Source organism: Myiozetetes cayanensis, unplaced genomic scaffold (genome assembly GCF_022539395.1).
Source record: "Myiozetetes cayanensis isolate MyiCay16 unplaced genomic scaffold, myiCay2020 scf9, whole genome shotgun sequence".
In the NCBI taxonomy this organism is placed as follows: Eukaryota; Metazoa; Chordata; class Aves; order Passeriformes; family Tyrannidae; genus Myiozetetes; species Myiozetetes cayanensis.
In genome coordinates, this window is record NW_026088185.1 from 38,129,605 (window position 1) to 38,143,937 (window position 14,333).

General features: G+C 56.5%; 1 protein-coding gene across 2 annotated transcripts; it reads right to left on the reverse strand.

Moving 5' to 3' along the window:
- Positions 1-3,548: 3,548 nt before the first annotated feature.
- On the reverse strand, positions 3,549-10,182 carry NR4A2 (nuclear receptor subfamily 4 group A member 2). 2 transcript variants are annotated; one of them, XM_050339670.1, is made up of 8 exons: positions 10,168-10,182; positions 9,118-9,239; positions 8,115-8,980; positions 6,771-6,900; positions 6,517-6,680; positions 5,786-5,988; positions 5,216-5,394; positions 3,549-5,123 (listed from the first exon to the last, which is right to left on the reverse strand). In XM_050339670.1, the coding sequence occupies exons 3-8, from the start codon at positions 8,976-8,978 to the stop codon at positions 4,867-4,869; spliced, it is 1,797 nt and encodes a 598-aa protein (XP_050195627.1). In that variant the 5' UTR covers positions 8,979-8,980; positions 9,118-9,239; positions 10,168-10,182; the 3' UTR covers positions 3,549-4,866. The 2 variants fall into 2 exon arrangements, with proteins under 2 accessions (XP_050195627.1, XP_050195628.1); XM_050339671.1 differs by lacking the exon at positions 10,168-10,182 and having other exon boundaries at positions 6,592-6,680.
- Between the last annotated feature and the right edge of the window lie 4,151 nt (positions 10,183-14,333).

Sequence of the window (14,333 nt, forward strand, 5' to 3'; positions counted from 1 at the left end):
TCTGTCACCCTAATGAAGGTCCCAGATTCCCAAGTGAGATTTGGGTTCTTACAGAAAATTACACAGATTTAGATAAAAATCAGAAGCTCTCTGACTCCATTCAGTGAGATGGGCTGTTTACACTTGGGCAAAACCAAATTTCTCCTCAGTCACTCAGCCTGGCACCTTCCCCGTCGTGCAGCAAACATCACTCTGGGAACTCGAGCACCCCCAAACCTCCTCTCTGGATCCAGCAGGGCTGCCTTGCCACTGCTGGAATGAACCAGATACATTCACACAGCATCTCCAGGAAGCTCCAGTCGTGCACACATCCCTCACCTTCAGATCCCGCAGATCTGTATTCCAGGTGCGCTGCTTTGGAACCAGAACACAAATCACCTGTTCTGTCAAAACGAGCTCTCCTGGTCATCCCTGCACTCCATGGAAATGCACTAATCCCATTAAAATGCAATAATCCCATTATTTAGCTAGACACAGACTTTGAAATAAAATGAAATTAAAAAAAAAAATGCATAAAGCTTGAGATTCTCTATAGATCCACCCTCGTGCCTCCAAACCACAACGCCGGCGAAGGCAACTATTTACTGCTAAAACAGGGGAGCAAAGACAGGAAGAAATCAGGAAAACAGAGAAAACACACCATATAGGAAATGTCAAATATGTCAAAACATTCATGAATACCAACATCTCCCTCTGCACCGTCCCCAGCTGCAAAGGTTACTTAGGGCTAACGTTTCAGCAAGTGCAGATTATGCAGCGCTGGGTTTACTTATACATAAAAAAATCAGCTACAGGTGCATCTGAAGTGCCTTTTGCATGCAGCCAGTCCGGGGATTTCTCCCGCTGAAGGAAAGTCAGGAGGGTAAAAATCACATAAAACACGAGTTTCCCAGCTCTGACTACCCCAGACGTAAATTCCTCCTGGCTGCTCCCGGTGTTCGTGACATGTGCAATGTGGATAATTAGGCAAAGGACTAAAAGCAAGTGTTGCCGATTGCAATCCCAAACTAATAAAGCTCCTTCACAGGTCTCGTGCCTGCAGTAATTCATCTTCAGGAGAGGCGGGTTTGGAGCACGGTGTGACACTTCCCTGTCCCCAGGTCACTGATGGAGAATCGTGTGGGAATTACATCAGCCCAGTTCTGTGGGACTCGGAGCACAACACACCCAGGACAATGTGACACCGTCCAGGCCCTCGGACGAATGGAGCTGGAATTAAGTGTCACAAGTGGAGCACAACAGACTGTGCAAGCAAACACCCCCCGTTTGCCTGTCAAGTTTGGAAATCCTGGCATGTTTGGGAAAACTGTGCCTTGGTGTAACCTCCTCATCCATCAGCACCAGGAGGAGAAAGGTGCCCTGCTCTGCCCCAGCAGTGAGACCCTGCCTGGCTCAGGCTGCACTGGGGACACGAGTGTGACTCAGACAGAGCAAGCAGGCTCCATTCTTACACATCAGCACCTCAAAGGAGCAAGGCTGTAGAAAACAGGGCAATTGTACAAACAAATAAAAAAGTTGGGTTCAAATCAGCCCAGTGGGCTGATCACAAACCACAAAACCCGAGGGAACAAACCAGGACAGGTCTGGCTGCTCCTCACATGAGCCCAGCAGAACGAGCAGTAACGAATTCCAGCAGCAGCACAGAGCTAAAATAATTAAGATAGCTATTGATCTGGAATATTGCGAGCCTGGAGAAGTGAAATCTTTTAATAAATCCTCCCACTGATACCACCAGTTAAAAATTATTCCTTCAGCTCCATATTCTGCGTTGAGCTCCCAATTCCAAACATTTTTCTGAATGTCTCTATACAGTGCTCAGTGCTTCTCCCCTGCTTCCTGGCTTTCCTTCCCTGAGCCTGCAGAGCAGGGAAAGCAGCGGACCCAGGGAGCACAGAGCATCCAGCAACTCTCTCCTCTCCAGCCTGCCCTTAAAACAAGCCCCCCCGAGCCCCTGGAAGCGTTCCCTCCCGTGTTCCCTGTCCGAGCCCACCTGGATGCCCGTGCTCAGGCAGGCAGGGTCCCTCCAGCCGCTCACTCTGCACGGGGCTCCTCTGCCCGGTCACCCACCGAGCCACGGACAGGGCAGGAGCCCACCCGGGGGGAGCTCAGGAGTGGGGCAAACGTGCGGGAAGAGGACATGGCTGGGGGTGAGAGCCGAGGCAGGTGCGAAATGGCTGCCCGGGAAGGACAGATCCTCCTCTCCCCAGGTGCAGAGGGTTAAACTTGTTAGAAAAGTTACTGCAGAAACGCTGAGCAAAGTGATGGAAGCAGCTGATTTCTGGGGAGAATTGGGAGCAGGTGTGGGCATATTTAGAGGGGCGTCTTGTTAAATCCTAACTATAAACAGGTGTGGGTTTTTTCATTTAAAAACCCTTCTATAGCATAGACATTTACACTTCTGTATCTACTTACACATAGATATTTAGGGAATATCTATATTCCATATATATTACCTAGGTTAAAGTCACAACGACTCCAGCCCCGTGTCCTTGGCAATCCCAAACTCACGACCTCGCTCAGCATGAATTAGGCAGCGCCTAACTCTACCCTAGTCCCGCTCACTGCCCCCCGCACCCGCCTGCGATGGGACTGACTTTTACTTCTTCTTACAACTCTTTATTTTAGGAATTTTTCGCCTAATCGAGCCGCAAAGCCCCTTGCCCCGGCAGACCGGCTGCTCGGGGGCTGTCGGCTCGGGGGGCGCAGCGAGCCGGGGGTGCGGAGCGGCGGATCGGAGCCCCCCGGGGACGGGGCTGCAGCACCGGGACGCTCCCCGCCCCTAACTCCGTGTCCGTGGGGTGTTTTGGGTCGGGCACCGCGGGACCCGTGGCAGAGAGCGGATCAAAACCGGCTGCGGCAGTGGCGTCCCCTCACCCTCCCACGGGCGTTATCGTGTCTCGCCGAGGCCAGAGGCTGAAGTTCCGTCCATCCCCGGAGTTTCGGTTCCCGCTCCCTCTCCACGCGTGGAAGCTCCGCGATCGCATCCCGGTCCCCCGCCCGGAGCCGGGACCCCGCGGGGCTCTGGGCGCGGTGTGGGTCCCGCCGGTCGGGAGAAGCCCCCCCGCCCTGCTCCCACAGTTCCCGGGACCCCCGAGGCTCCGGGGGCAGCGAATTCCCCCGGTATCCCGCACCCCGCTTTGCTCCGCGCGGCCCGTCCTGCCCCCCCCCCGCAGCCGAGGGGGCAAGTTTAGGGATTAAATGCCTTATTTCAAGGTGTTTTCCTGAGGAATTAGCCCCCCGATGAAGGGATGTGCCTGAGCAAACTCCGGCGCGGGAGGAGGGAGGGAGGGAGGGATGTCGCAGGATGCGGGGTCCTGATGCGGGGTCTGGATGCGGCGGGGACCGACCGCGGAAAAACCTGGGAAAGGACCAACCTCCGAGCCGCGGGTTTTCCTCCTCTTCCTCCCGCGGCGCCGGCGGCACCGAACGGGAACGGCCCCGTCCATCGGCGCTCCGGGATCGCCGCGCGGGCAGAGGCTTTTGTCCCCCGGGTGCGGCGGGGGCTGCGGGGCAGCTTCGCACTTCGGCAGAAAGGAGACGAAATTCGATTCGTTTACATGTTTTATTGTTGTAAACATTAAAATTGTCTTTCTCAAAGAAAGAGTTCTCGGGAGAAAAAATAATAATAATAATAATAATTATTATAATCCGCGTTTCTAACTGTCTCACACCATATTAAAAAAAGGCAGCGACTTTCCCGTGTGCCGAACCGGGGTATACAAAGAAAAATACTACAGAATATGGCAATATTAAAAATATTACTCGAACATAAAATAATATATTAACCGACAATTTTTAGACATTAAAAAAAAAACCCGGAACAAAACAAACCAAAAATTCAAAGTGCTCAGTAATTTCCAGGGAGTTATGTATAGTATAAGCACTCTGGAAACAGTCAAAAGCTGCTGCATGCAAGATCTGTTTAGCTTTAGACAACAAAATAATCAAGATATAAACTTCTTCTTTAATCAACATCAACAGTACATACAACACTTACAAACAAGGGGTGTCGGGCGGTGTTTACAAACACTATGTGTCCCTTTGGGGGGGGATCTCGGGGGGTGACACTTGTGCCCACCTATTTTACAATTGAGAAAATGTTTGAAGCTTAGATAACTACCAGTCTTTATAAAAGCTACCAGACTACATAGTGTCTGAAATACTATTTATAGAATATAGACATTACTGAAATAGCAAGTGCCTATAACATTGTCACCCTGGAATCGTCATGCTTCCCTGGTACGGACAGATTGGGTTTTCTTGTCTTTATTCTCCTTTTTTTTTTTTTTTTAAATTTTTTTTTTTTCCCCAAACACGTTTAGCTTTTATTTTTAATTTTTTTTTTTTTTTTAGAATTATTTTCCGTATTTCTTCATAAATAGGCACAGAATAATTTTTTTAAAAGCCAAACTGCATCTGATAAATTTACAAGCCTTCGCCAATGCCACGCCACCCACGCAACGTTTGGGCTTTGGGTATATTACAGCTTTCTTTTACAGCAGAAAACTTTAGTCTTTAGGAGGGTGAGACTCGTGGGTCCCTCCACACTCGGTTTGTCACCGCGTGGGGTCTGAGCTGCGCACCCGGCGTCGCCAGATTGGTTCACCTTTCCAATCAGAAGTCCTTAATAATAAATTCATTTAGAAGCCGATAATAAAAAGTTTATACCATGGTATTTGTGTAGTCCATGAGCTGCATCCATGATGCCCCAGAGCCAAAATGCCCATCGCGTTCTGCCTGCAGGAGTTTGCAACACTGGGTTGGGGTGGGAGCTGGCACCCGGGGGTGCTGCTCTGGGCCCAGACCAGCTCCCCTTCAGACAGGTGGAGCTTCTCCTCGGGTCAGCGGAAGCGCAGGGGAAGAGTCTTAAAAAGGTAAAGTGTCCAGGAAAAGTTTGTCGATTATTGCTGGCGGTGGCACCAAATCTTCCAGTTTCAGGTAGAAAATGCGCTGCAGCCCCTGCGTGCAAAGCGTGCGGAGTTCAGGGAGCTTCCCCAAGAGTTTGGACAAATAGTTGGGGCGATTCAGCCCCCCATTATTGAAAGTCACATGATCTTTGAGACAATTTACAATCTTGTTCTGAAGCTCTTCCACCCTCTTGGGTTCCTTCAGCCCGTGCCTCTCTGCAAAGAGAAGGGTGCGGAACGTTACGGGTCTGACACGGAGGAAGGCGGGCGAGGGGAACAGGAGCCTGGCGGGAAGGGGAGACACTGACCTGTCACCATGGCCAGGGCAGCGATGCAGGAGAAGGCAGAGATGTCAATGTTCATGTTTTGCAGGTTGGAGGAAAATTCCACAATGGAATCGATCCACTCCCCAAAGCCGCGGACGCACTGCAACCGGTGCAGGACCACCCCGTTGCAGAAGATCAGCTTCCCCTCCACGGGGTTGGACCTGGAAGGAAGGGGACAACCCCAAAATGAACTGATGGATGAATGAGAGAGGGAGGAAAATTAGATAGAAAGAGAAAAAGAAGGAAAAGAGAGAGGATGAGAAAAAAAAAAGACAAAGGATTAAAAAAAGAAAGGGAGAACAAGCAAAAGGAAGGAAGAGAGAGAAGGAAGGGAGAGAAGGATAAAATAAAGAGAGTGAAAGAGAAAAAAGAAAAGAAGAGGAAAGAAATTTTAAAAAAATAAGAAAGGAGAAGATGAGGAGAGAAAAGCTAAACAACTAATTACTTGAGGAGCAATAAATGAAGGATTTAAGAGGCACCTAATTACCGAGGAGTTAATAAAATGCAGATCAGTGGACCTTGAAAGGGTCTGGCTCCCTGGCCGCCGCTCACCTGTACGCCAACCGCAGCACGAACAGCTCCAGGAAGGCAGACTCGAAGAGCAGGTCCTGGTCTGTTTTGGGGAGGTCGGTGAAGCCGGGGATTTTTTCTGCCCACCCTCGGATGATCTCCATGGAGCCAGTCAGCAGATCATAGAACTGCTGGATGTGCTGGGTGTCGTCACCGCTCAGCTGGTAGTCGGGGTTAGCCTGGAACTGGAAATTCATTTTAAAAAGCCCTTAATGAGGTTCTCTAAAGTCTATAACCCGTGAAATTGCTCGCCCCGTCCCCGGCCAGGGAGCGGGCTGGGATAACAATTAAACCTCTCTCTGACCGGTGAGGAAATTAGATGTTCCGGGGCAATTAATTCGATTAGGAACGGCGCTCCGAGGCCGCCGCTCTCGGTGCGCGGGGGGCCCGATCCCGGGGCGGCGCTGGGGCCAGCGGGGCTGAGCCGAGCCCCGGGACCGGCCGGGCTGAGCCGAGCCCCGGGACCGGCCGGGCTGAGCCGAGCCCCGGAGCCGGCGGGCTGAGCCGAGCCCCGAGCCGGCCGGGCTGAGCCGAGCCCCGTCCGCCCGGCAGTGCCGATGCGGGTGCGGGTGCGGTGCGGGGCGGCGGCGGCCCCGGCGGGGCGGGCAGGGCTCCGAGCCCCCGGCTGTCCCCCCGCAGCGGCCGCGGGGCCGGCGGCCCCCCCTCCCCGGGCGGCGGCGGCGGGGTCCCTCCGCGAGCTCGGTCCCGCTTACCCGGGAATAGTCCAGGCTGGTCATAGCCGGGTTGGAGTCGACATGGGCTCTCACCAGCGCACTGATCAGACTCACCGGGGGAGAGGGGGGAGAGGGCTCCTGGGGGCTCTTCGGTTTGGACGGCAAGCGGCCCCGCCGGCCTTTTAGGCTGTCTGTGCGCACCACTGCAAGAGAGAGCGGGGTCAGCGCGGCCCGCGGGGAGCGCTCGGGGCGGGCGGGCGGACGGACGGACGGACGGACAGAAGGACACTCACCCTCCTTGACCATGCCGACGGCCAGGCACTTCTGGAAGCGGCAGTACTGGCAGCGGTTGCGGCGGCGCTTGTCCACCGGGCAGTTCTTGTTGGCCAGACACACGTACTTGGCGTTCTTCTGCACCGTGCGCTGCGGGACGGGGCGGGACGGGCGGGGTGAGCGGCCGGACGGGGCTGCGGGCCCCGATGCCGCTCCCGCCGCCACCGCTCTGCCTTTATTTTCGTATGCCTTTTTTTCCCCTCGATTTTCTTTTACCCTTTCTCTCTGGATTTTCTTTTCAGTTTTTGCCTTTATTTCTCCCTTTTCCCCCTTGTTTTGTTTTCCCGATTTTATTTTTCCCCTTTTATATTCTTTTCCCTTTTCCTTTTAATTTTCTTTTCCATTTCACCCTTTATTTTCTTTTCCCCTTTCGCTTTTATTTTCTTTTCCTTTTTTTCTCCTTTTATTTTTATTTTCTTCCTCCTTTTCTATCTTTATTTCCCTTCCCCTTTTATCCCTTTCTTTTTTTCCTTTTTTAAAATTTCCTTTTCTATTTTTCCTTTATTTCCTTTCCCTTTATTCTTCCCTTTTTTTTGTCACTTTGCAAAATTTATTTTCTTTCCCTTTTTTCATTTATTTCCTTTTCCCTTTCCCCCTTAATTTCTTTTCACTTTTTCCCCCTTCATTTCCTTTTCCCTTTTCTCTCTTTCCACCCACCCCCCCTTTCTTTTCCTTTCTTTTTTTTTTCCTGGGCATTTAACAGGAGCAAATTGACAGCGTTAACATCCGAGGTAACCTCGCAGCTCCTGGCCGTGTTTTATATGCCAAGAGGAGGGAAGGAGACGCTCAGTAAATACAAATCCGTGGGCATTCATATTATTTACATTCCTTGGAGACCTTCTCTATTTAAAATGATAAGATTATTCAATCAGGATGGTGAAATAAAGAGATCACTTAATTTTACCACAGGGAATTCTGTTCCACATGGTTAGCTCAGACGCAGTTCTCTGTCCTAACCGATTTCCATCTGTGGGCTCCTCGCCCCGCCAGGTCCCCCGCTGCCCGACGCCCTGCCTGCACCCTGCCTGTGCCCTGCCTGCACCCTGCCTGCGCCCTGCCTGCAGCCTGCCTGTACCCTGCCTGCACCCTGCCTGCCCAGTGTCCTGCACCCTGCCTGCCCACTGTCCTGGTCCCTGCCTGCCCACTGTTCTGCACCCCGCCCATGCCCTGCCTGCACCCTGCCTGCCCACCGTGCTGGTCCCTGCCTGCCCCCCGTGCTGGTCCCTGTCCCTCCTCGCTGCCCGCTGCCCTCGCGCTGCCCTCGCCCTGCCCTCGCGCTGCCGTGCCCCGCGGTGCCCGCTCACCTTGAAGAAGCCCTTGCAGCCCTCGCAGGTGCGCACGCCGTAGTGCTGGCAGGCCGCGTTGTCCCCGCACACGGCGCACAGCCCCTCGTTGGAGGGGGACCCCCGCGAGGGCGGCGAGGGCACCTGGCTGTCCAGCAGCTGCGGCGCGTGGCCCAGCTGCAGCCCGGGGAAGGCCATGGATGGCTGCTTGCGGATGGGGTTGGGCACGGCGAAGGCCTGCCCGTCCACGCCGTGGTGCGGCCCGGCCGGCTCGGGGGTCATGGGCACGTGCAGGGGCCCGTCGAAGCGCATCTGGCAGCTGGACACGGGCGTGCCGGGGGGAGACTGCTTGAAGGAGAAGAGGGAGAGGCGGGACACGGGCGTTTTGCGCTGCTCGATCATGTGCGTGGTGGCCACGTAGTTGGGGTGGAAGTTGTGCAGGGAGCCGGGGTCGTCCCACACGGGGCCGTGCTGCACCTGGAAGCCGGGAGTGGAGGGGGTCGGGGGCGACGAGGGCTTGTAGTAGACGGAGCCCGAGTGGGACATCATCTCCTCGGACTGGGGGGGCAGGTGGCCGTGCTGCTGGTAGCCGTGCATCTGAATGTCTTCCACCTTAATGGAGGACTGCTGTCCCGACAGGGGCATTTGGTACAAGCACGGGGGCTTCACGTCGTAGCTTGTGTTGTAGTTGTCCATAAAGGTACTGAAGCTGGGGAGAGAAGTGGTGGCAGTGATTTCAGTGTTGGTGAGGTCCATGCTAAACTTGACAAACTCCGGAGTTAGGAAATCGGAGCTGTATTCTCCCGAGGAGTGGTAGCTGTAGCTCTGGGAGGCCGGGCTGGCTCCTTGAGGCGAGGACCCATACTGAGCCTGAACACAGGGCATGGCTGCAAACGAAACAGCGTCAGGTAGACTCGGCCCGCGCCGCCCGCACCGCCCCGCGCCGGGCACCGCGGGAGTGAGCAGAGAGTCCCCCCTGCCCCTGCCCCTGCCCCGCGGGGCCGCGGAGCCGGAGCGCACCAACCTTCAGCCGAGGGAGCGGCGGCGTCGGGGCAGCCGGGGGCGGACAGCGTCGGAGCGCGGCGGGCAGCGAGGAGTCCGCGGGGTCACAGCGCGGCGGCGGCTCCAGCCTGCCCGGGGCTACGGCTGAGAGACAGGGACGGGCCGTCAGGGACGGACACACGGACCGCCGGTCGGGGACGGACACACGGACCCGCCGGTCGGGGACGGACACACGGACCCGCCGGTCGGGGACGGACACACGGACCGCCGGTCGGGGACGGACACACGGACCCGCCGGTCGGGGACGGACACACGGACCCGCCGGTCGGGCAGCCGGGGCGGGTCACAGAGACATGGAACCGGCGAGCGGGACAGACACACGGAGCCGCCGGTCACACACATGGGGACGGGATCAGACACACAGACCCACTGGTGGGGGTACAGACACACGGACTCGCTCGTACGGGGACAAACCCAGGGACCCGGAACTCGAGACAGACCCGTGGCCCCGCCGTGGAGGCTGCCCGGGTCCGGGGGAGCCCCAGCTGCGGACCCGCGGGGTCCGGGAGCAGGGCCACCCCGCGCCCCGCGAGCAGCGGGTTTGGGATCCGTTTGGGTTCCTTTCCCTGTAACCGGGCAGAAATCTCCCGGCGGGCGGGCGGGCTGTCAGCGGCACCCGGTGCCGTGTCCGCCTCTCCATCCCACCGGGAACCCGCGGCGCGTCCCCGGGGGAGCGGGCGAGGCGCGGGGGATCCTCCGGAGGCGGCGGTGCGGGTGACAGCCGGCGCGGGTGACAGCCGGCGGGGCGGACCTGGCACAGCGCGGCGGCTCCCCGGGTGACAGCGCGACCCGACTCGTGCGGGGATCCGTGCGGGGATCCGTGCGGGAATCCGTGCGGGGATGCGTGCGGGGATCCGTGCGGGACCCGCCGGCGGGCGGGATGGGACGGGACCGGGTGGGCGCGCTGCCCGCGCCTCGCGCGCGGGACCCCGTTCGGGAGGAGCTGCGGGACGGGACGGGACGGACGGACGGAGGGACGGACGGAGGGACCGACGGAGGGACAGGCACTCACCGGGAGCGGAGCGCGGAGCGGGCGCGCCGCGGGGCGGGCGGGCGGTGCGGGCGGGCGCGGCGAACAGCGCGGAGCGGCGCGGGCGGCCGGACTGTGCCCGCCCGCAATGTGCCTTTGTTTATGTGGCCGCGGCGCCGCCGACCAACGTGCGCCGCGAGCCCCCGCGCGTCACCGCGCGTCAGCGCGCGCGGCCAATCAGCGCCGCCGGGGCCCGCCCCGGCCACGCCCCCCCCGCGCGCCAGCGCGCCCTTTTGGTAAGTTTCCGACCGGTGACGTCACGCAGCGGGACACGCCCCATCCACGCGCGGGGCGGGGGCGTGGCCTCGTTTGCATAGAGGGCGGGGCCGCCCCCGCCCCCCGCGCGCGTCACCGTGACGTGACCGCCCGGAATAGCGCGGGTGGGACCCCCAAACCGGGCTGGGGACAGACGGGAGGGGGGCACTGAACCCCCCAAACCGGGCTGGGGACACTGAACCCCCCAAACCGGGCTGGGGACAGACGGGATGGGGGCACTGAACCCCCCAAACCGGGCTGGGGACAGACACGGGGATGGGGGCACTGAACCCCCCAAACCGGGCTGGGGACAGACGGGAGTGGGGCACTGAACCCCCCAAACCGGGCTGGGGACACACACGGGGATGGGGGCACTGAACCCCCCAAACCGGGCTGGGGACAGACGGGAGTGGGGCACTGAACCCCCAAAACCGGGCTGGGGACAGACGGGAGGGGGGCACTGAACCCCCAAAACCGGGATGGGGGCACTGAACCCCCCAAACCGGGCCGGGGACAGACGGGAGGGGGGCACTGAACCCCCCAAACCGGGCTGGGGACAGACGGGGAGGGGGGCACTGAACCCCCCAAACCGGGCCGGGGACAGACAAGGGGTTGGGGGCACTGAACCCCCCAGCCCGATGTGGGGACAGACGGGATGGGGGCACTGAACCCCCCAAACCGGGCTGGGGACAGACGGGAGGGGGGCACTGAACCCCCAAAACCGGGATGGGGACACTGAACCCCCCAAACCGGGCTGGGGACACTGAACCCCCCAAACCGGGCTGGGGACAGACGGGAGGGGGGCACTGAACCCCCCAGCCTGGCTGGGGACAGACGGGGAGGGGGGCACTGAATCCCCCAGCCCGGTTTGGGGACAGACAAGGGGTTGGGGGCACACCCTGAGCCCGGGGCTGGCAGCGGGGCAGCCGCGCCTTCCATTCGTCGCCGCCGCTTCCTACGCGCACCTCTCTCCCTCCTCCACGGAAGCCCACGCGGAATTTGGGTGGATTTTAGTCTATTTTATTTTGTTCATTGTGTTATTTTTCTATTTTAATTTATTATAATTTACTTTTGTTCTTTTTTTTTTTGCTTTTAAAATTTTCATTTATTTTTCATTCATTCTATTTATTGTATTATTTTTCCTATGATTGCATTATTTTTTCTTTGTATTTATATTTATTTATCTGATGTTTAAATTTTTTTATTTATTTATTTCAATTTTATTTACCATTTATTTCATTGCGTACTTGGGTTTTTCTCCGTGGGATTCACTCAGAGGGTGCTGGAGGAGCTCAGCCAACTTCCCCGAGTGTCCCCTTGGCTGCGGTGTCACCATCAGTGTCACTCACATCCCAACAGCTCGTCCAGGCTGTAGTTCAACACCACAGAAGCAACTTACAGCCCAGGCCCTTGTAGGGCTAAGTGATACATCTAATTATCATATCCTTAGAATAGATGTAATATAAATTTCATTACTCACTTAAAAGTTCTAAAGTTAACAGCATAAACTTGAAGTTGAGTAATTAAGTAATCCTTATATAGACACTTATTAAAGTATTTATACATATTATCTTAAATCTACATCTATCATTTTGCCAATTAAAATTAGGACTTTAATTGCAATTAAGTAATTTAATTGCCAATTGAACAGCAAAATTGCTAAGTGACTAATTTTAATGCCTATTTTAATTACCAATCATGACTGGGGAGGGAGCTAATCAAGCAGTATCAGAGTAATGATGTGAAAAAAAGCGGAGAACAAACATTCCAGACTCCATGCTTTTAAAAAGAACTCCAAATTAAATAACTGCAAACACAATTCCAGACATGTGGGGGAATGCTGGATTTGGGTATTTGAACACAGGAGCACAAAGAGCACATTTAATTACAGAGAACTGTCGCTCTTGCCCCAGAGTGCTGACGATGGAGTGTCCCGTGTCCACTGGCTCTGCTTTGGTCCCCCTGGAAGTGGGGTGGGAGCTGGGCACGGCCCCTCACTCACAGGATGAGCTCCTGTAGGAAAGCAACACCCAAGGCCACAAAGCTGGGGAATTTAAGACAATCCAAACACAGGGAAACGGGGCACACAGATAAGCCAGAGTGAACCACAGGCACTTCTGGCCCTGGATGGCCTCTGTGGGGGCCTGTTCCCAAGCACTCTCCCAAAAGTGCAAGCCCATCTTCCTGGCAGGCTCCCATCACCACAAGCGAGGTTTTCCAGCCCACAGCTCCCACAGGATCAGGCCCTGCCACTGACCCCACAGGCCCTGCTCTGGAACCCACCCACGTGCAGGACTGCATCAGGCACTGCCACTTCCAATAAAAACTCCAAAATCCACGTCAGTCCAGGCTGTGAGTGCAGCAAACCCCCAAGGAAAGTCAGTTTGTTTAGAATTAAGAAGCGCACGGATGGGTGGTTGCTGTGGTTGTGCCTCTGTTAGTAGGAACACTGTACCGGGATCACCACAGGGAAGTTTTCATTGCTGCAGCCCCGAGGGCACCATCAGCACTCAGGGTACACCACTGACATCACCAGCTCCCTCAAACCCCCACCTCCAGGGTGGTGTGTGCAGCTGCCCTGGGCATCAGGGCAGTGCAGGAACTTGCCATGCACAAAGCACCCGCTGGTTTTGCTCGTGGGCAGCCCCAGCTCCTGGGTCAGATGGGATCCCATGGTGGTGGCACAGGTCACTCCTTCCCTCCTCCCAGCCCAGCAGGGCATGTTTGAGGGGTACCTATGAAAGGTGTCCTGCAGCAGCAGTGCAGCCTCTGCACCTGCCTCTTCCCTACATGGACACACTTGTCACTACTTTCACTACTTACATCCCGTCTGACTTGCCAAATATGGAGTTTTGGGAGAAGAGAGCTTTGTTTCCTCCTCAACAGAGCAAAAGTTTCAGACTTACAATGAGGCACCAGATATCAGAAGACACAATGTACCAGTGGCTGTTGCTCTTTGCATCAGGAATCCTGCTCCCTTGCCTGGGGCCGAGGGTGGGAAAGAAGCCCCTGGAGCAGCCACAGTCCATCCTCACTTCGTGGACACATTTACACAGATGTCATCTCCAAGAGATCCAAGAGGAGTGGCAGCACCCCAGTGAGTGCCTTCCAGAGGGCTAAAGCGTATTTTTATCCAATTTCACATGAGGTGCAAAGTCCCCAAGCAGAGAACAAAGCCAGCTGCTCATCAAGCATGAGCCTTGTGCTGGTATCTGCCCACTGTGGCAGGGCCTGGCCCCAGCACCACCAGACACCAGCTGAAGAGCAGCATCTTCACAGCCACAGCACCAGCTCCGGACACACCGCCAGCCCCAGCTCTGGATCACTCGGAGCACAGCCAGAGCGCACACACGTGTGCCATGAGACACGACAGACTCTGTGAGGGTGGATGTCACCGTGCAGTCGGAGCCCCAGTGGGGAGTCAGAGCCATCAGGGCACAGGGATCTCACTGCCAGCCTCGGATGCAAACGGACCATCTCACAAGCACTCCATTTTCCACCTTAGATTTCCCTCAAACTTCCAGTGGAGCACCATTCCCCCTTCTTTCCTGCTCTTCGTCATGTAGGTGGTATCAGATGATCTGAGGTATTGATTGCAGTGATGTTTGTTCCCGCTCAGATTCCCATTGGCACGTGGCAGTTCCATGGGAGCCCACGAAGCCATGTTGTCCCCACGTCAGTGCTGGCCAGCTCCTGCCTGCTCCGACAGCCACCAGGGCCCGAACGCAGGCATGCTGATGGTGTTGATGGTTGGCCACATTCTTCGCCCCACAGTGGCGAGATCCCTTCACGGCCCGATGCCGCGGCCGGGGAGCGGGACCGCGCCGAGCCGTCCCTGCTCCCGCCGGAGCCGGTGCGTGTTCCCGGGACGGCTGTGATTGATATCCCCGAGG